The sequence below is a fragment of the Cebus imitator genome, unplaced genomic scaffold, assembly GCF_001604975.1.
Source record: "Cebus imitator isolate Cc_AM_T3 unplaced genomic scaffold, Cebus_imitator-1.0 Scaffold443, whole genome shotgun sequence".
Lineage (NCBI taxonomy): Eukaryota > Metazoa > Chordata > Mammalia > Primates > Cebidae > Cebus > Cebus imitator.
The window spans coordinates 760,049-781,256 of record NW_016107758.1 but is presented as its reverse complement, the minus strand read 5'-3'; the positions used below and the strand labels follow the sequence as shown (position 1 = coordinate 781,256).

The 21,208-nt window shown below is 51.6% G+C and overlaps 1 protein-coding gene across 9 annotated transcripts in view; it reads right to left on the bottom strand.

The window, feature by feature from the left end:
* The window catches only part of LOC108290801 (high density lipoprotein binding protein), a 90,112-nt gene that overhangs the window by 1,403 nt on the left and 67,501 nt on the right, over positions 1-21,208 (bottom strand). For all 9 annotated transcript variants that reach the window (XM_037732196.1, XM_017510772.2, XM_037732199.1 and 6 more), the window contains 14 exons: positions 18,708-18,847; positions 17,144-17,248; positions 16,903-17,016; positions 15,649-15,735; positions 15,345-15,476; positions 10,914-11,132; positions 8,576-8,797; positions 8,278-8,496; positions 7,274-7,412; positions 5,429-5,583; positions 4,434-4,538; positions 4,070-4,204; positions 2,870-3,013; positions 398-583 (listed from right to left, as the gene is read on the bottom strand). In XM_037732196.1, coding sequence (XP_037588124.1) covers positions 398-583; positions 2,870-3,013; positions 4,070-4,204; positions 4,434-4,538; positions 5,429-5,583; positions 7,274-7,412; positions 8,278-8,496; positions 8,576-8,797; positions 10,914-11,132; positions 15,345-15,476; positions 15,649-15,735; positions 16,903-17,016; positions 17,144-17,248; positions 18,708-18,847 — 2,102 coding nt within the window. The remainder of the gene's footprint in view (positions 1-397; positions 584-2,869; positions 3,014-4,069; positions 4,205-4,433; positions 4,539-5,428; positions 5,584-7,273; positions 7,413-8,277; positions 8,497-8,575; positions 8,798-10,913; positions 11,133-15,344; positions 15,477-15,648; positions 15,736-16,902; positions 17,017-17,143; positions 17,249-18,707; positions 18,848-21,208) is intronic.

The window sequence follows — 21,208 nt, the reverse complement described above, 5'->3', positions numbered from 1 at the left end:
AAAAAAAAAAAAAAAATAAATAAATAAATAAAGAACAAAGGGTTAAAATTATGTGTCTATTTCTAGCGAAGCATTTTCTGAGTCAGCCTCATCACACCAAGTCAGGTGCATCTCAGAGGACCCTGTTCACAGCCGACGAGGATGGAGCATGAAACTCCCACCCGCAGAGGAGCAGCTCACCGGGCAACCGCCAAGGGGACGACACCCCCCGGAATAGGCCACCGTGGCAGCACTGCCCGACACAGGCCACCCGTGGTGTCCACGAGGACAGTTCCACTGCCAGCCCTGCAGCTGTGGCCTCATCGTCTGAGGGGAAGGCCATGCTGTTCTCTTTCTGGCCGGCCAGGCGCCCAGTGAGAGAGGGGATTCTCACCCAGTGTGCTTCTGGCCGGCTCACCTTGAATTCATCCATAATTTTGCGAATGGCTTTGCCGCGGGCCCCGATGATGCGGGCGTGAACACGGTGGTCCAGCGCGACATCCTCAGAAACCATCTGCTCAAGTTCACCCACAATTCTCAATATAGCGTCCCTGGCAGCTTCTGTGTTCTTTTCGTACCCTGTGATGGTAATTTGGTCCTGAGGCTAGAAAAGGAAAATGCAGTCAGAAAAGGGGGTGCCTTCCTGGGATTCCCAGCAGGCTGCTCCGTGGGGAGACAGGGCAGGCCAGGGGCACAGAGGGCCGAGTGCACAGAGGGCCTCACCGCTGAGGAGAAAGAAGCTGGAAAGCAACGTTAACGGCTGATTTACAAGAGGTTGACAATGTCCACTCAGCTCCCATCTCTTCCCAACTCCACCCAAAAAGACAGTGGTTTACAGGATGAAAAAGGACGTTTGTCCTCAAAGACAAAGGAGAGACACTGACAGGCAAGAACTCTGGACTCAAGGACAGCAGGGCAAAGACAAAACCCCCAGCCACTCAGCCCACGAGTGCCACAGTCTGGAGGTGTCTCTGTGCTGGAGGCCGCCTGGCTGGTGCTCCACATGGAGCCCCTCCCTCACTCAGCGCTCCCACCGGCTCAGGCCTCCCCGGGGCCATACAAATGGACAGCAGGCCAGCAGAGCAAGTGGACAGTTCAGGGCACAGAGAAGAAAACCTAAGAAAACACCTGTAACCTACAGCTGGTGAAAACCGCACATCCACAACGCAAGAACATACCACCACACAGCAGTCTAGGGGACAAGAACAAACGCCTGGGAAAGACCCACCTAGAAACGACAGGGCCACAGCCCAAGCAGCTTCTGTCCAGAATGAAGCAAAATGCTAGGGCAGGAGGCAGCCGCCCCACCCACACGTGGCGCAGCAGAGCTGACAGCCTTGGGCACCACCCGCTGCCTCCAGGCCCAGAACGTCACAAACGGAGCCCAGAACCTCACGAGCAAAGGCACAGCTCACAGGAAAAAGCTGCGTGTGAAGAAATGGCTGCTCTACCCCACTTGGCTCATGGCGTATGAGATGCAATAGTCTTAACTGCTAAATGATGACTTCTAAAATTAATAATTATGTGGAAAGGGAAATAAAAGGTAGTAAGGGTGGGGTGTAAAAAAGCTAAACACTTGGACTGGGCGCAGTGGCTCATACCTGTAATCCCAGCACTTTGGGAGGCTAAGGTGGGCAGATCACGTGAGGTCAGGAGTTCAAGACCAGCCTGACCAACATGGTGAAACCCCATCTCTACTAAAAATATAAAAATTAGCTGGGTGTGGTGGTGCGTGCCTGTAGTCCCAGCTACTTGGGAGGTTGAGGCACGAGAATTGCTTCAGCCCAGGAGGTGGAGGTTACAGTGAGCTGAGATTGTGTCACTGTCCTCCAGTTTGGGCAACAGAGCAAGAGTCTCTTTAAAAACATAAAAAATAAAAAAGAGCGAAACACTCAAGATCAAGATTAAAAATTAATGTACTTGGGGAGGGAAGAGGATGCGGGAGTGGGAGGAGAAGGCGGGCTGCAGGCGGGCCCTCCTGGGCTGGGCGGTGTGTGTGACGCAAAGATCCACAAGGAAACAGAGGCTGCTGGGGAGACAGAGGGGAGGGTGAGGCAGGCGGGAAACCCACGCAACACGCCCACAGTGGCGCCGGCGGCGTTGCGGCCTTGCTGCCGGAGGGTCAGCCGAATGCTCCCGGTAGCCAGCACAGCTGTGACCACCAAGGTTTACGTCTCCCACCATGTGCAAAGCTGTGCCGGGCACACCTAGGAAGCAGACACCCCAGCAGGACGGCCAGGGCTCGGCAGAGCAAGCCTGAGGACGGCAGGGAAGGCCCTGTGTGTGCAGAGGGCGCCAGCAGGCATGGGCACGCTGGGTGGGGCTAACCCACATGCTACATGGCAGGGCCCAGAGAGGGAAAGGGTTGCCTTTCGTTTTGTTCTGAGCGAAGCAAGAGGCCGTGAGGGTGACACCAATTTGGAGGAAGTAACAAGAGTTTACCAGGAAGGACTGGGCAAGCTCAACAGTGCAGCCACGGCTGCAGGAAACTCGGATGGTGGCTGTGTCACGCCCGCCTGACTCCCAGCGCCCTTGGGAGCCTCAGAGCAGCTCAGGGGATAGGTGAAAGAGCTACACCAGAGGTGCCACTGATCACGGACCCAGCTGGAGCTCCTGCTCATTTCTCAGGAGGGGACACAGGAGAAAATGCCCCAGGCCCCAGACACCTCACCCATCTGGCAAATGCCAGGACATAGCCCAAACCCCATGCCAGAATCAGATCCTCAGAGACTGCCACTCCCAACTTGGCCCTCGAAAATCTCATCTAGGCATATCTGGTTACTGCTTCCGACTCATGGCAAAGCTCCCCAAGGGCCTCTGCCCCCAGCGTGCTCCAACCAAAGCTCCCCAAGGGCCTCTGCCCCCAGCGCGCTCCAACCAAAGCGCTCACCTGGCTCCCATCGTCCTTATCAGGGAACTGGATGTTCACGTCGTGCTCCAGCCGGATTTGGGTAATCACTGCCCCCTTTCTCCCGATAATCTTGGGATGGTATTTGGGGTCTACAGTGACACTCAGCTTAAAACTCCTTAAAGCCTACAAAGAAAGGAGCGAAAATGAGGCAAAGAGCTGACCCATCCTGTGACCCCACCCCCCTTCCATGCTGGTCCTAGGACACGGGGGTGCTGCAGTGTTCTGTGACCTGTGGTCCCAGCAGTCTAGCATCTCTCGGTTCCCTGCCACCTTTCACTATCTGCTACTCCACAAGGAGGCCTATAAATCCTTCAAAAGAGGGCTTGGGGCCACTAGGGAAGATGGTGCTCAGGAACTGACAGAGCTGGGCAGAGTCATGAGCTTGGGGCCCTCCTCTCCTCATTTGTCAAACAGGGATCTGATGGGCAGGCATAGAAATGCTCTGGGTCTTTTTAGGGCTGGGACAGATGCAGACCAAGAAGAGGGGGCAGCCACGGCCCCTGAACACCCACAGGTCACACCAGAGGCTAGGTATGACCCAGCTGCAGGATAGAACCTGGAGTCCACGCACGGGTGCACCGAGAGGTTCATGAGCTGCACCCCATTCACTAGACTCCACGTGCTGACTGCAGGAGCAGAAGGCCAACCCCCTCAGCAAACTGCCACCCCAGCACAAATCTGCTCCACGTTTCCAGAACCCCTGCTCCACGTGCGGCACTCCGCTCATGCGGTCCTTCACAGGTCAGCCCTGCCAGGCTGGGGTGTTCATCCCTGCTTACCAGGAAGTCACCTGCCCTTTGACCACCCTGTGGTAGAGGTCAGTGGGGGTCCCCTGATGCGCTCCCTGGCAGCATGGCACACGCTTGGAGGCCTCTCACGACCCTTACCTTTCCTGCAGGTCTCAGGTACCATTCTGATTTGGTTTTGAGAGAAATTGCAAACTTACAAAGATGTCCAACTTTGTCACTTTTATATCAAAAAGAGAAAGGTGCCATGCTCTTAGCTGGCTCCACAGCAAGACATTGGGACGCTGACCGGATCGCACTGCCTGGGTCTCATCTCCAGCTGCCCAGATGTAATTGGGATGCTGGGATCTTGAAGAACTCCCCTAGATTCTGATGTGTGCCCAAAGCTGAGAACCCAGGGCTCTGGTCAGCAGCGCGGCCACTTCCCGCTCACCCGGTCCTCCTGCTCAGCCTGCAGTTCCTTCACACGCTCCAGCAGTCCAGCCTTGGCCCGGTCCAAATTTGCGGCGAGGCCTGTGATGGCGATGATGTCGGACTGCAGCTCAGGTGCTGGGACATGTATGTTCACCTGCGTGAAGAGGGGGCTGACTCGATGTTCAGGGGTCCAGAGAACAGGAAGGAGTCCACTGGCCCTGGGACCCAGAGGGAGTGAGAGAAGCCCACTGCCACGAAGAGAAAGCGGCGCTCAATCAGAGCAGGGGAGGCAGAGTCACAGGAAGCTGAGAAGGGACACTGGCCCTCAGGAGAAGACGCGACAGGCCGCTGCTGTGATGTGGCCTCCCGGGAAAGGGGCCTACCTCAAACTCATCCATCATCTTGCGGATCCCACTTCCTTTCTGCCCAATGATGTAACGGTGAAGGTCAAAGGGCACCTCCACTTCGATGGTGACAGGAACCAGTGCCTGCAGGGAGAATGGTCCTGGTCAGGCCGTGGGCCCTGAGAGCAGAGAGACCTTGTAAGCTCAGCAGCAGGGCTCCATGAAACACAAGGCAAACACCCTGAGAGGACAGTACCGTGTCCCAAGTGACAATACCACCAGGACCTTTAACTCCACAGAAAAGAACAGAGAAAGACGGGCATTAGGCTAATGCTGGCAGACAAAAATTCCAGACCATTCACCCCCAGCCTGTCCTCCTGAGTTACAGCAGGCCCCTTAAGGCCAACCTAGGAGGAGAGGCCCTGACCCCCGGCACATCCCTGAGGTCATGATGGTTTTGGCCAAAGCCCCTGAGGTGTCACCGGGACTCTGCTGGACTGTTGCTCCCCTTCGCTGCCCTGTCTCTCCCCGAATGCTTCACCTCCAGAACGTGCTTCTTCTCACCATAGCAGTGACCATCCCTTGCCACAGGATAGGTTTGTGTTTATTGCCTGTCTCTCTCCACTGCACCGTGAAGCCGATTTTGTGTGCTGTGGCATCGAAGCACTGAGAGCGGCATCCAACACGCAGGTGGCAGGCCCCACTCACTGCGCCCCTCACACGCGGCTGGGGGTCCCATTCATCCCACTGCAACTGAGAGCTTTCCACGGCCCCACACCCACTGTGGACTGGAGAGGCTGATCCCATGCAGCCGTCCTGGGAAGGTGCTGCAGAACCCGGAGCTGCGGTGAAGGGAAGGGGCCTCCCAAAACTCTGTGTCCAGCCGAGGAGCACAGCCAGCCCGTGCACACACGTTAGGAGCAAGATGACAGGCTCCACTGTCGCTGCCACCTGGGCATCCGTCCAGCCCATCCAGACCACGCCTCCCCCGTGCCCGCTGGCTGGCGCTTGGTGGGGGGCACATGGACACATACCTCCAGGGCTTCCTTGGCAGCCTCGCACTTTTCTTTCCGGCCGGAGATGATGATGATGTCACACCTCCTTGGAGAACCAGGGTCAGCGTCTTTGGCCTCTCTCCCCTCCCCAGCTTCGTCCCCGTTCTCCTGGACAACTGGCTCTACACTGTGAACTAGAGAAAGGGGAAAAGGGACAGCTGACAGCTGCTGGAGGAGACCCCATGCCTTGTTCAGAACACACGTCCATGAGGCACCTGCTGGGTGCTGGGTGGTAAAAGGGAGGAAATACCCCTGTCCTTCAGGTCTTGGTCTGGGTAGGAAGGGCAGATAGGACATTCCTATAGCAGCCACAGAGAGGGCTCCCAGGGCCCTGAAGGCTTTGCAGGAGGCCAGGAGCTCTGTGCCTCCCTTCTACACCTTGAAAATGAAGCTAACAGCAACTACAGCAGAGGCTTCAGTGATCAGATGAGCTGCACATGTGGGGCTTGACTGAGAGGCAGGGTTCTCCAGGGAGGGTGGCCAGCACGCAGCTCCACCCGGGAGAGGCAGTGGCGAGGGGGCGAGAGGTCTACAGGGGATGGAAAGAGCCAGGCCAGGCTATGTGCCAGCTCCTTATACCAGAAAGTGAGAGCCCAGGACTGAAGGGGCACGTGAACAGGACACAGAAGGCAGCTGGAGGGGCTCCCACAGGCCACGCTGGGACACCAGGTGCGTGCCGAAACAGACACCACAGCGATGCTTATCACTAAGACACAACCCAGGAGGCGTGATGGAAATAAATGAGCAGGAGACCAGACACATGCCTGCCTAAAAGCAAGGGTGACCCCAGGGTGGGGAAGGAGGAGTTTCTGAAGGAGAAGAACTGGCAAATGTGATTACTGATTACATGTTAAATACTACCATTACATAACGTTAGATCGGATTCTGATAAATGTGCCAAAATTATGTAAGAGAATGTCCTTGTTTTTAGAAAATACCCACCATGAATAAAGGGGTATGTCTAAAAATTACATTCAGAAAAAAAAAAATAGGCGTGTAAAGGGGAGAAGTTGAGACCACAGGTGTCTTTACACTATTCTGCGAAATTATATCAAAGTTTAAAACAGCCACTGAAGCGTAAACCACAGATGGAGTGCAGTATGATTTTATTAGCTTCCTACTCAAAACAGCCTGTATTCCCAGGAAAACAAAGGGGCTTGAATGGCTGTGTGTGACATTCCTGGATGCCCAGAGGGATGACACTGTGTGAACACCTGCTGTGCAAACAGCTCAACCAAGACAGACACACAGAGAGGAGAGCGCATGCACCTTCTGTTTCACGAACGCAGAGCAAGTGAGGGAGGGGCCGCCCACCGCACCCCACGCCCCCCCACCACCCGGTGACTGAGCAGAGCTGGGGGCAAGCAGGGTACCAGGAGCAAAATGCCCTCCTATAAGAGCTGCCAGCCACATGGATGGTGCCCTCTGGCCAGCCAGAGGCTGCAGCTGCCTGCCTCACAGGGGACACCTCACAGAGTGACGGGAGGTGTGGAGAAGGAAGCTCTCTGGTGGGGCTCATGTGATCCAAACGTGTCATGAGAAATACTGGGGTTGAACTTGGGGCACCCCGAGGATGAGGCGGCACGATCCTTGTCACCTCAGAACTTGCCGATACATGAAGGGCACCTGGTCACTCTGTCAATAACTGACATGATCCATCTTTTAAAGGCCAGAGAATGACCCTGAACCTCTGGACGCCCCCAGAATACACAGACGGTTTTCCAGCAGAGAAAGGAAAGAGCCTCACCAGTAAGTGCAATAGCTCCACCTTCCACGTGAGAAGCACCACTGTCGACAAGCAGAAGATGACTAAAGGGCACCCACCTGGGTTCTCCTCTCTGTCTGGGAATTTAATCTGAACATTGAAATCCCGAGTAATCTGCTGGATTCTGGAACCTTTGGGGCCCATGACAGATCGATGGAATTTCTGGGGTATAGCACATTCTAATGTCACCTGAGCTTCCTGGAGGGAGGTACACAAAGAAAAAAGGAAAGAGCAAAGATTAAATTCCTTAGGGCCAGTTCACAGCACTCCCAGCAACTTCCTTCCTGCCCTCCACAGCCACTTGGCACAGACACTTCCGGTTCTGAGGTGAGTCCGGGGCTTCAGGTGCAGGGAGGAGGGAAGGTGGTAGGGCACATCCAAGAGGGTGGGCGGCCTCTTTTTTTTTTTTTGGAGATGGAGTCTGGCTCTGTCACCCAGGCTGGAGTGCAGTGGTGCGATCTCGGCTCACTGCAACCTCCACCTCCTGAGTTCAAGAGATTCTTCTGCCTCAGCCTCCCGAGTAGCTGGGACTACAGGTGCACACCACCATGCCTGGCTAATTTTTGTATTTTTAGTAGAGACAGGGTTTCACCATGTTGGCCAGGATAAGGGTGGACCTCCTTCTCCACCACACCTAATTTTTGTATTCTTAGTAGACATGGGGTTTCACCATGTTGGCCAGGATAAGGGTGGGCCTCCTTCTGAAATGTGTCCCTGCAGGGTGGCCGATTCAGCCAAAAGAGTGGGAACTTCTGGGGTGGCCTCTGACTCCACGAGGAAGCATCAGACTTGATTATTAGAGAAAGGGCATCCAGGCCCTGGCAGGGGAGCCACCCAGAGGGGCATGGAGGGGACGCTCTCTAAAGGCTGCTTTAGAAGAACACGCCTTCTCGTGACTTCCCCATGGATTCACGTGGATGCCCTCAATCGATTTTCTCTCCTTCACAGAGGGGACAAGAGAGCTGACCCCGTGCACAGACTGCATTTTCATTTTTTCTGATCCCTTGTACAATTTTCTCTGTCTTTTTCCTCTCAGACCCCTCCCGAACACCCGAACGCCTACCAGGTCCTCAATGATCTCCTGAATGCGCTTCTTGGCGGCCTCCACACAGTCCTTGGCGCCCTTGAGGGTGACTTTGTCGCTCTGCGTGCTAGAGCGCGGGAAGCTGACCATCACGCCACCATACTCCTCAGCAATCTCCCGCAAAACCTGGCCTCTTCGGATGACGAAGTGGCGGTGGTGCCTGGGGTCCACCAGCATGTAGTCTTCCACCACATTATCCTGCAGTGTTGACAAGAGATGAAGATAAGCCACCCCATCCCGGCCCTAGCAGAGCCGGCAGCTAAGGCCCGCTCCCTACCAGGTTTTGGATCAAGGCCTCCAGCTCCTTCTGCGCCTCCCGGACAGCGTCCTCCTTCCCGATGATGGTGATCAGGTCCTGGTCCTTGTCCTCGGCCGCAGGGAAGATGATGCGTGCTCCAGTGCTGTCACGCACCTTGCGGATTTTGCCGCCCCCCTTGCCGATGAGGAATTTGTGGTATTCTGGCTTGGCGCGGATGTCAACAGTGAAACTCTTGGTTTGCTGCAGAAGGCAACCCCGCTCTGTTAGCCGGACACCACATGCCTGGGCCACAGTGAGGAGACAAGAGGGCCTGGAGGACGGCAGTGTCGGGCCCCCTTACACCGTCACCAGTGTCCTGATGTTGCACCAACACCCCCAAAATGGGGCTGGCACACCGCTGAATCCGACAGATGGATGCCCAGACTGCATGTACACCTCTTTTCCACAACAATCAGATGCTGGTGCTGATGAACACGCAGGCTTAGAACCCTGGTCCTGCCACTTATAAGCACTGACCAAACTTCTCCAAGGCATTTTTGATCTACAGAGGGGGCAGAGGGAGCAATGCACTGGATGATGTGTGGGCAGAGTGGGGTGCGCCCAGGAACAAGCCGCCAGACAGCCCACACTGCTCCTGCTCTTCTACGCCCTTCTAGACCAAGCCCACACACCTGGACCAGGCTTCCTATGCTCTCATGACTGCTACAGGTTGGTCCCACAAAACCAGCCGCTCCCCGAGCTCAAGCAAGCTCAACTCGGAGGGACAGAAGCCAACCAAGGCTACAGTTAGAGACCAGTCCTCAGAGGCCTCAGGGAGCACGACACCCTTGTGTGGCACCAAGAAACGAGGGTCCTGAAAAGGCCCTAGACACTGTGACTTGTGGACACTGCTGCCTCTGGCCACTTCTCCAGGGGACACAGAGCAGCTCTACGTGACTCAGACCCACCGGGAAGCGCCTGCCTTTCCCCGGACCCAAGACCTGGCCCGCAAGCCAGAACACCAAGGAAAGATGTGCTCGCAGAAAAATATGAAATGACAACTTTGCTGTCTTTTAAGTGCAGCTTTCACCAAATACCACCTAAGACTCTGCTGCTTTTCAGACACATCCACAAATAGCAGCATTAGTTAAAAACCAATCAAAAGGCAAATCCAATCTAGCAATACGGTAAAGGACAACCTACCAAACCAAGTAGGTTACCCCAGAAATGCAAGACTGGCCAAACGTAAAGACAGAAAGTCAGGCTAATGTAACCTAACAACACAGAAATACGAGGCTCCAGATGAGAGAGAAGCCTGTCTGTTCACAGATCACATGACTGTTTACATAAGAATCCACAAAGAAGTGACTAGCACTAAGACATGAGCCTCATTTACCAGTCTCACGGAGGTCCACATACGAAAATCACAAGCACTTCCCTATACACTAACAACTGGGAATGGGAAAAGTACCATCTGCAATAGCACTAAAAGAGTAACGGTAGTTACATCTATTAAGCAGAGCATAAAAATGTGCAGGATCCATATGACAAAAACGAAAACACCCATGAAGAATCACAGACCCAAACAAAAATGAAGAAATGACTCAGAGTCAAAACTGCCGAGCTGTCAGTCCTCACCAGTGTCATCTTTAGATTTACCACAATCACAACCAAAACATGAAAATGTCATTTTCCTACAAACTGACAGGCTGACTCAGCAAGGGATACAGAATAGCCAAAGTTAAGAGGGCTTGGGCCGGGCACAGTGGTGGTGGCTCACGCCTGTAATCCCAGCACTTTGGGAGGCCAAGGTGGGTGGATCACCTGAGGTCAGGAGTTCGAGACCAGCCTGGCCAACATGGCAAAACCCCCGCCCTACTAAAAGTACAAACATTAGCCAGGCGTGGTGGTGGGCGCCTGGAATCCCAGCTACTTGTGCCTCTGAACCCCAGCCTGGGTAACCAGAACAAGACCCCATCTCAAAAAAAACGGGGTTCTGACACAAGGACAATAGTAATTCAACGGGCAATCTTTGGGGGTGACAGAAAATGAATTTTATTGTTGTGGTGGCCATATGACTGCACATTAAAACTCAACTATACTTGAAGAATGGTCAGTTTTACCGTAAATTGTACTTAACAAAAACACTCCAAAACTCATAAGCAAAAGAGCAACTTTTACATATTGTATAAGTGAGCATTTGGACCTAGAAAGGCCCTTCAGTAATAGCAAAAACAGAGGCATAAAAAGCGTATTATAAAGCTCTTTTCTAACCTGCCACAAAGGAAGGGCATTTGGGGTTTCCACAGCGAAAAGAGAACACCCTGAGGACCAGACTTCCTGCCAAGAGGCACTGTGACGCCCTCCCCGTGCTCACCTTCTCTTCTGCCAGATGCAGGAGCTGCTTCTTGGCCTTCTCCACATCCGAGGAAGGGCCCCTGATAACAACAGTGTCGCTTCCTGAACCTTCCACGGGAAAGTGAATGTGGACTCCGCCACACTCCTCCATGATGGAGCGGATCAGACGGCCCTTGGTGCCAATGAGGGAGTTGTGCAGCTTGGCAGGGATGGAGACCTCTACCTCGGCTATGTTGGCCTGAAACCAAACACAGAGCAGGAGGAAGTCACATTTTTGGGGCAAAAAAGGGATAGAGGAAAAGATAAACTATCATCTTTGGTGATGATGAACACACAGGCTTAGAACCTTGGTCCTGCCACTTACAAGCACTGACCAAACTTCCCCAAGCCATTTTTGATCTGCAGAGAGGGAGGAGGGAGCAACACGTTGGACCATGTGTTGGCAGAGTGGGGTGCGCCCAGCAGAGCAGGTGCACTGGGAGGTGTTAACTAAGCAGGACCTGCAGTCTTTGTGAATGTGTGCTGAGTTGGGAGGTGGGAGCGTGGTAATTTCAGACCACACATAATGCTCTGCCTCTTCAATCAACTCTCTGGCTCTGCCTAGTAGAGGTGGGTCCGACATGTCTATGGATAAACTTCTAATAAAACCAAAGATTCTGCTTTCAGCCAAAATGCAACAGCAGGGACTGGACTGAACGTAAGGCCTAATGGCGATTTTCAAGACCCTGGAGACTGGAAACAAGGTGAGCCTTACATCTGCCCCAAGTTGCTGCTGCAGCACAGGAAGTGAGGAAACAGAACCACAAACCCAAGAGGACCACGGGAGCAAGAAGAGGTCAGAGCCCAAAGAGACCGGCACCAAGAAACTCAGATCTGGAGACCAACCACTCACTGGACAACCACTGACACACATGAGGAAATCACCTCGGGTCCAGGGAAGAAGCACCAGAAAGATTCCAGGAAACAGTGCCCGCAGCTCAGTCACCAGGAAACAGTGTCTGCAGCTCAGTCAGGGCCTGGTACAGTACCTGCAGCTAAGTCACCAGGAAAGAGTGTCTGCAGCTCAGTCGGGTCCTGGTACAGTACCTACAGCTCAGTCACCAGGAAACAGCGCCCGCAGCTCAGTCGGGGCCTGGTGCGGTACCTACAGCTCAGTCACCAGGAAACAGCGTCCGCAGCTCAGTCGGGGCCTGGTGCGGTACCTACAGCTCAGTCACCAGGAAACACTGTCTGCAGCTCAGTCACCAGGAAACAGTGTCTGCAGCTCAGTCAGGGCCTGGTGCGGTACCTGCAGCTCAGTCACCAGGAAACAGCGTCTGCAGCTCAGTCGGGGCCTAGTGCGGTACCTACAGCTCAGTCACCAGGAAACAGTGTCTGCAGCTGGGTTTGGGCCGGGTCCCGTGCCATCCCCAGCAGGTTTAAGCTTTCTGGGACATGCAGTATAGCACTCAGAAGGATCTTACCTCAGCAATGGAAATATCTGGGCCTGAACTAAATGCTCTGATCCTCCCTAATGAAACTTAAAGGCAAGTCCTAAAAGGAGCAAATTGTTTCAGAGTAATTTCACAGAGCCACAAAATATCCAGAGGAATACAGAAACACCCTTATTTAGAAATACCAGAAATGCAAAGAATAGGGGAAAAACTGATAATGAGGAAAAGAAAATAGAAAACCACCCAGACAGAAATGACAGTGTTAGAATCAGCTGGCCAAAGACCCTAAAACACGTATTTAACTGTATCCTCTATGGTCAAAAGCCCAAAGAAAGACTGAACATGTTAAGCACTGAAAAAAGATATTAAGAAAAGATTCAGACTGAACTTCTCGAGAAGAAAACATCTAAAATGAAAATTATACTAGATGAAATTATGAAGATTAGAACACTGCAGAGAACTAATGGATTTAAAGAGACTGATGGAGAAAACCAATATCGCGCCTCTCCCCAACCCAACAGAGCGCGGGTAGAAGACAACTAAGACCCAGGTCACTAGAGTCCCTGATGGGGGCACAGAAAAAAGATTCGGAGTGACCAAAAACGTTCCAGATTTGATGAAATTCTGAACACAGATATCCAAGAAGTTCAATAAATACCAAGCTAAGAAACATGCAGAAAACTACACAGAGACACATCATAACTTGCTCAGAGCTGGTGGTGAAATCTTAAAGGCAGCTAGAGGGAGAAGACCTGTCACAGACAGAGGAGCAAAGCCGGGGTGATGCTGGCTTCCTCACCAGAGGCAACGGCAGACAGCACTGATGCCAAGTCTAGAAAGAAAACACTGCCAACCTGGAAACCTGTATGCAGCAGAAACATTTTTCAAACACGAAGGAAAAAAATGCTTTCAGACACACAAAAAGTAAAATAATTCATTACCAGATACACACTATGAGAGACATTAAGTGATATCTTTCAGACAGAAGGAAAATGACAAGGATCCCACAAAGAAATGAAGAGCTTTAGAAATGGCAACTGTGTGGATAAACACATACATTTTTTTTTCATATTAATTAATTATCTTTAAAAAACAATGGAATTTTTTGAAAAGGTTAATGATGTATTGCAGGGGTTACACAAAATGACAGGACTTCAACCTGACCATGTAAAATGATCACATCATGGTGACTAAGCACTTGGAGATGCCGGTTGTTTTTGCTTAATGGGTATAGTTTTCCATTTAAGACGATGGAAAATGCTCTGAAAATGGACAAGGTGATGGCTGCACAACCGTGTGAATGTACTTAGTTGAATTAACCATTCAAAAAGGATTAAAATGATAAATTCCGCTATATACACTTTACTACAGTTGAAATTACAGTAAAAGCAAATTAACCACGCTCGTTCAATATACGTAATAAGTGTAAGTATGTGATACACAACACATATAATCACATACATAATTAAATTATTATTTTTTTTTTTGAGGCAAGGTCTGGCTCTAAGGCCCAGGCCAGAGTGCAGCAGTGCGATCTCAGCTCACTGCAGCCTCCACCTCCCGCACCCAAGCCATCCTCCTCTCACTTCGGCCTCCTGAGTAGCTGGGGCTACAGGTATGCACCACCACGCCCGGCTAATTGTTTTTGTATTTTTAGCAGCGATGCAGTTTTACCAGCTGCCCAGGCTGGTCTTGAACTCAAGTGAGCTCAAGTGATCCGCCCACCTCAGCCTCCCAAAGTGCTGGGATTACAGGCGTGAGCCACCATGCCTGACCACAAACATCATAATCTAAAAAAGCAAGCTACCAAAAAGAAACCCACTTTACTACCACATAAAGTAGGCTGTGTGCAGTGGCTCACACCTGTAACCCCAGCAGTTTAGGAGGCTAACGTTGAGATCACTTGAGCTCAGGAGTTTGAGACTAGCTTAGACAACACAGCGAGACCTCATCTCTACTAACTGAAAAAAAAAAAATTAGGTGTGGTGGCATGCACCTGTGGTCCCAGCTACTTGGAAGGCTGTGGGAGGACTGCCTGAGTCTGGGAGGCCAAGGCTGTATTTTGTAGCAAGCCATGATTGTGCCACTGCACTCCAGCCTGGACGACAGCAAGACCTCATCCTTATAAGGGGGGAAAAAAAGGTAACACAGACTTTGGAGCCAAGCACACTACCAGGGAAAAGACATCATTTTATAATGGCACAGATTACATATGTTATGAACAACAGGTGACATCAGTATTGACAGCGAAAGGATAATGCAGGAATATTCTGAAAAACTTCATGTTAATAAATTTGACAACTTGGAGAAAATAGAAAACCCCTTGAAAGACACTAATTACCACCAAGTACACACAGAAAGAAACAGATGAGCTATCCACACATTACAGTATTACCCTGAAATAAAACAGAATGTCAAAATATCCTGCAAAGTGGAAGCAGATGGGCCCAATAAAGAGAAGTTGCTGTGATTCCATTCACCCCCAAGTGCAGACGATCCAAACGCATCTCCTACCTGCGGACAGGGCGGTGAGGGTGCCGGCAGTGCGGTTTTGAGGAGCTGCCGGGTGCGACGGAGGGAGACCGTAATACAAAATGGCAAGGGATTTTTGGGGTGATGTTGGGATTGATTCCATGGATGTATACAGATGTCAGAACTATGAAATCGCACATCGTAAATATGTACAATTTACTGCATGTTTATTTTTTTAAATGAAAGAAAATACTGTAAATACCTTTGGATGAGATTTTCAAGTAACAGAGAGAAAATGTCTAATGAGACAAGTGCCCATGTGAAATGCTACTGCTGCAGGACCAGGTAAGTAAGCAGCATGACAGACAAAGGCAGAAAGCTGCGGACCAAGCGGTCAGCTGCCTGGATAGAAAGCTGCGATTTTCCGCATCTGCCGCCTAAGTCTGCCTGGCCCAATGACCCTGCGTGACTCAACCCCAGGCTCAATCTAAGTGGCTGGTAGAGATTTTACTGGCCGATCTGCATTAGAAAACATCTCCCATTACCAGGTCTTTCTGAATAGACAGAATCCTGCTCCGGGCAGCTTCGCAGTTGGCTCGCTTGCCTGTGATGATAATGGTCTCTGAATTGCTATTCTCTGCTGGAAGATCAATCTTGGTGTTGCTTTCCTCACGAATCTACAGGGAGAGAGATCCCCATGAGAAGCTGACTAGAGCTCTCCCAGAGTTGAGACACAGTTGAGCACAGGGCTAGAAGTAAGGAAGAGTCCCTTCTCGCCTAAAACTGAAACGGTGCAGGACTACAGAGGACAGGGCAAAAAGCAGTGAGACGCAGGGGTCAAGCCATCACCTTTTTAATGTTTGCACCTCCTTTCCCAATGATGTTCTTGTGGAACTGTTTGAAGATCGGAACAGAAATTGAGTAGCTGTTTTCCACCTTAAAGACAAAAGAAAAACCACAGCCCGATTCACCACCTGTTCTAGAGAGTGAAGTACAGTAACTCTTCTCCCCCAAGAGCAGCACGAACATGACAGGGCACTGGTATTTGCACACAGACCTTCAGAGGTTTGTCATGAGGGTGAGATCATTTGTCCACCAACTAACTGACCTTGCAAATTACAGTCAGTCGATGCAAGGATGCAAGTCCACTTTTTTTTTTTTTTTTTTGGTGAGACGGAGTGTCACTCTATCCCCCAGGCCGAATGCAGTGGTGCGATCTCAGCTCACTGCAACCTCTACCTCCCGGGTTCAAGTGATTCTTCTGCCTCAGCCTCCTGAGTAGCTGGGATTACAGGCATGTGCCACCACACCCGGCTAATTTTTGTATTTTTAGTAGAGATGGCTTTTCACCATATTGACCAGGCTGGTCTCCAACTTTTGACCTAGTGATCCACCCGCCGCCGCCTCCCAAAGTGCTGGAATTACAGGCGCGAGCCACCACGCCCGGCCACAAGTCCACTTTTTGGCTAAGAGAGTTCATGTCCAATGCCAGGATCAGAGCTGGCTAAGGGGCTCAGAACACACATGGAGACAGCACGGACCCTTCTACTCTGGGGAATTCAGCACTTGGCAGTGGCCTGACTGCAGCTCACAGTGCTGGAGTCCCTCCCCGTCGCCTGCCTGAGGACAGCCGGCAGCGAAGTCGAAGCCCATGGAGATACACGGCAGCCTGCAGCCTTCCCATCCACTACTCCACACGCTTGCTAAACCTGTTCCCATTTCAGTTTTTGAGAAAATTAATAAATCAGTATATGACTCCCCATTTCACCTGTTACACCTCTCATCTTACTGGATTGGGACAGTGTGTCTGGGTATCTGAAGACTCAAGGAAACAAGGTAACTGGGCATGAGAAATGGCAAATCTCCCCACCTGAATTCCAAAAACACTGCAGTCTTGACAATGACTACCAATCCAAACATCCAGGTATTAAGTGAGACGTTGTCACCATTTTGTCCCAAGTCCCTGAGACGGAAGACCAGCCCAGTGCCTATGTGCCTTCCCCAGAGCAGAGGTGCCAGTGGGGAGTCAGGAGTTCTGACAGGACACACACCCCACCCACCCCAGATGTTGCCATACAAGAAAGAATATCAAACAGCCCCTACCAGATCTGCCACCATCTTCTGCATGTATTTTGTGCATTTTTCCACCTCATTCTTGGGTCCTCTGAGCTGGACGATGTCACTTTTTTGTGCTGGGTCTGGGAAATTGATGATAACCTAGAACAGATCATCAGGAGCCTAAGTTCAATTATGAGGAAGGACAGGATTCCCAGATATCGAATATTCCTGAAGTGTGACCTGGATCACTCCTATAGAGTTAAATAAAGTCTCTGGGAAACTTTACCTCTGGGAATTTGTCACGAATTTCACGGATCCGTTCACCCTTCTGCCCAATGATTGTGCGATGAAATCTCTGCTCAATGATTAGATCCTTGGTACGCTCATTTTCCTAAAAACACAATTAAAGTAGACATCACTTATCACAAGCATGGTGAGCGACTCGCTGCTGACTCAGGGGGACACCAGGGAGCCCTGGGCATAGTCCTTCCGGGAGCAGGTGAGGGTGGCCTCTAGGTGGCACCTTGTAGCAGCCCTGGGAGCAACCAGCCATCAGAACGCGTGGCGCCTGACGAGCACTCTCGCCAACCGTCGCTACGCTCCACAACACTGGCTGAGCATCACTTTCCTGAACAAAGTACAATTAGGGAACTCACTACAGGACCCTTCGAACAAGTGCTATCGTGACCGTGGTAATTACCAAAGCAACTCAGTGACCACTTCTGTTCTAACAGGTACTAGAGGGGAGGTCCAGCTCTTCTACTTGGAGGCTTAGCATTCTGCATAGCACGGGGTGATGCCTTCTGAATAGAGGGTGGCTCGGACCACTTTCCCTGCGTGAGTAAGAACGTTCAACACAGGGCACTAAACCCATGTGGCTCTCAGCTCCTCCACAGGTCCCACTAAAATGTCAGAAGGAATATAGGTGAATAAGCAGAGCTGGAATCCAAGGAAGAACACCAACCTACCAAATGTTTCTGAGAATTCCAGATCAAACTGCTGTCAGATGACAGAGAAGTAAGCGCTCAGCAACCAGGGAGGGCATAAAGCAGCCAGGGAAAAGGCCTGGGCTGGAGGCCAGGCTAAGAGGACAACCCTGGATAGGAGGCCGGGGACTGAGCTCCGAGAAGGCCGCAAGCAATGGGAGGCTGCATCACGCTGGACTGCAGCTCAGGGCTACAAAAGAGGTCTGCCAGTTTGAGATTCCTCACGTGGGTACCGGGGTGAGATGAACAAAGAATTCCCCGGGCTGAGCAAATGACAGGGAACCCTGGGACTTGTTCCTCACACAGGCAAAAGTGCTGCTGCAGACACTCACGTAATATTTGACTTTTCTGGATACTTAAAGGCACCCAGAGACTTTCAATGGTGGGCATCTGACTCACAGAAGCAAGGGAGCTTACAGCTTGGCATAAGCATGTACAAACGTTGGGGCGCCCAGGACAGCGCAGTGCCTCTGCCGGGTGGCAGACAGCAACAGCCCCCACTCCAGGTTTGTGGATGATGTAGCAGTGATCCTCCGGTTTGGCCTTACGTGAGAACCACCTGGGATGCCTTTCAGAATCCAGAAATGTCTGTCAGTCTCTGGAGCTGGTACCCAGGCATCTGGGAAGCCAGGGTGTGGTCAAGGCCAAGATGCTGCCACACAATTTCTGTGCCTTTCCAGCACAACACAGACATGGAGGACAAGACGTGCAGGTGACCTGGGGAGGACGAAGGAAGTGTGGCCCCAGGGAGACAGATCCGGTTCCAGTGCATGTGCGAGATCTGCTGCCTTCCATTCTCCAAGGCTGCACGCCACCACGAAGGGAGGCCCGCGCCTTCCCAGAGGCCCTGGCCGTGGTGCTTACCATGCGAGACGCAAGCTCCAGCAGCTCTCGCTTGGCCTGCTGCACACCCTGCGGGTCCCCCTCAATGCGGATCAAGTTGCTCTTCTCACTGTCAGGAGGGATGCGCACGGACACCTTGTACTGGTCTTTGATTCTGTTTACTGAGAAACACACAGGGAAACACATTTAGGATACAGAACCAACAACAACAATCTAAAAACACCTGCTGCCCAGCTCCATGTCCTCTGCTTCTCTTGTCTTGTGTTGCTCCACAGGGTCTTGCTCTGTCACCCAGGCTAAAATGCAGTGGCACAATCACAGCTCACTGCAGCCTTGACCTCCTGGGCTCAAGTGATATTCCTGCTTCAGCCTCCTGAGTAGCTGGGACCACAGGTCTGGCTAAGTTTTTCTTTTTTTTGTAGAGATGGGGGTCTTACTATGTTGCCCAGGCTCATCTCAAACTCTTGGGCTCAAGTGATCCTCTGCTAATGGCTAATAACCAGGCAGGACAGGGCTGAAGCACGAAACTACTTTATCAGACTCCCATTCACCAAAAACGATGCTTAACTTCCAAAACAAGAATCGCCACTGCCTAGAATAGGGGCCAGTTATGATCTTCACCTGGATCACAAGGGTTTTGGAGGACAGGCTCTCAGACTTGACCACAAGTTGGCACTGCCCCGAGACCTTCAACTAACTCACGGTTGGGGCCACCCAGTCTCGGGATTTAGAGGCTCTAACGTACGGCTGGGGCTTCAGAATTTAAAAGATTCCAGGTGTTTCTAATGTGCAAGGAAGTTTGGGAATTACTATTCTCAAGTTAAAAAAATCACACACGTTAACTCCACACAAAAGCACTCACTGATGCCTAAGACCCCATCCATTGTTGGCTCAGATCCAAACTGAGCACTTCACTGTGTCTGCAAGACAAGCACTGTTGCAAACCCTCCTGCTGTCAACCTCTCTGATAGAACCCCAGGTTAGAGTTCCAGGCCCCCCAAATTCTGGGGAAGCTGTCATGGGGAAACAGGGAGTACAGCAGAGGAAAGCCCCGCTTGCTGGGAGGACGCCAGGAGAGCTTTCTGTGCATTCCACCCCAACGCATGGACATGCAGAGGCGGCAAAAAGGCCACGCGCTGAGAGGCTGATATGGACGTGCAGCTGTTCCGGGTGGAGCAACACAAGACAAGAGAAGCAGAGGACATGGAGCTGGGCAGCAGGTGTTTTTAGATTACGAAAGAAAACGAGGGTCAGGAACTGCATGAGAAGAAAACAGAACAGAGCGACTCACTGAGCTACATTCTGCAATTTCTAGGGAGCAAAAACCAGAAATTCATGTTAGAATTATACTACTAGACTTCCATATATATGTATTTTGAGACAGGGTCTTGCTCTGTCACCTAGGCTAAAATGCAGTGGCACAATCACAGCTCACTGCAGCCTTGACCTCCTGGGCTCAAGTGATATTCCTGCTTCAGCCTCCTGAGTAGCTGGGACCACAGGTCTGGCTAAATTTTTCTTTTTTTGTAGAGATAGGGGTCTTACTATGTTGCCCAGGCTCATCTCAAACTCTTGGGCTCAAGTGATCCTCCTGCCTTGGCCTCCCAAAATGCTGGGATTACAGGCAAGAGCCACTGTGTCAGGTCGAAATAAAAACTGCAGTTAAGGAAAACAACGAAACCGTAAAAGCAAGTTTATGGTGTGCGCATGGTTCAGTGTGCATAACGGTCACTTTGTGCCTGCAGACTCTCATGCTGTCACATAAAATGCCCATAAAACCTAAGAGTGACACCAGAGAGCTCCCCATGCACAGGCCCACAGCACAGCTGACAAGCCTACGTTTACTCCTAACAAAAATGGACACATGGGCGGCAGTCCTGGTCCCACCACCTGGGAAAGCTCCTTCATCCACGAACTACCCAGGAAAGGGGACATGCTTCCCTTTTCACCTTCCACCCGAAGGTGACATACACGAAATATGCACTTGTTTTCAGAACACGCAAGCACTGTGATGTGTGGGTACAGCCACACAGCTAGAGGAGGAGGTTTAAAAACACATTCTTGGCAGGGTGTGGTGGCTCACGCCTGTAATCCCAGCACTTTGGGAGGCCGAGGCAGGCAGATCAACCGAGGTCAGGAGTTTGAGACCAGCCTAGGCAACATGCTGAAATCCCGTCTCTACTAAAAATACAGCAATTAGCTTGGCGTGGTGGTGCATGCCTGTCGTCCCAGCTATTTGGGAGGCTGAGGCAGGAGAATCGCTTAAACTCAGGAGGTGGAGGTTGCAGTGAGCCGAGATCGCACCACTGCCCTCCAGCCTGGGTGACAGAGACCTAGGTGACAGAGACTCTGTCTCAAAAATAAAAAAATAAAAATAAAAAACATGCTTGGACTTGCAGCAGTGCACTCACATGACACAGTTGCAACAGCACCCTGGAGCTGTGCTGCACCTGCAGCCTGGCACAGTGAGGCACACGCCCACCCGGGCCGACACGTCACTGCCTCTGCAGCAGTGAGGCACA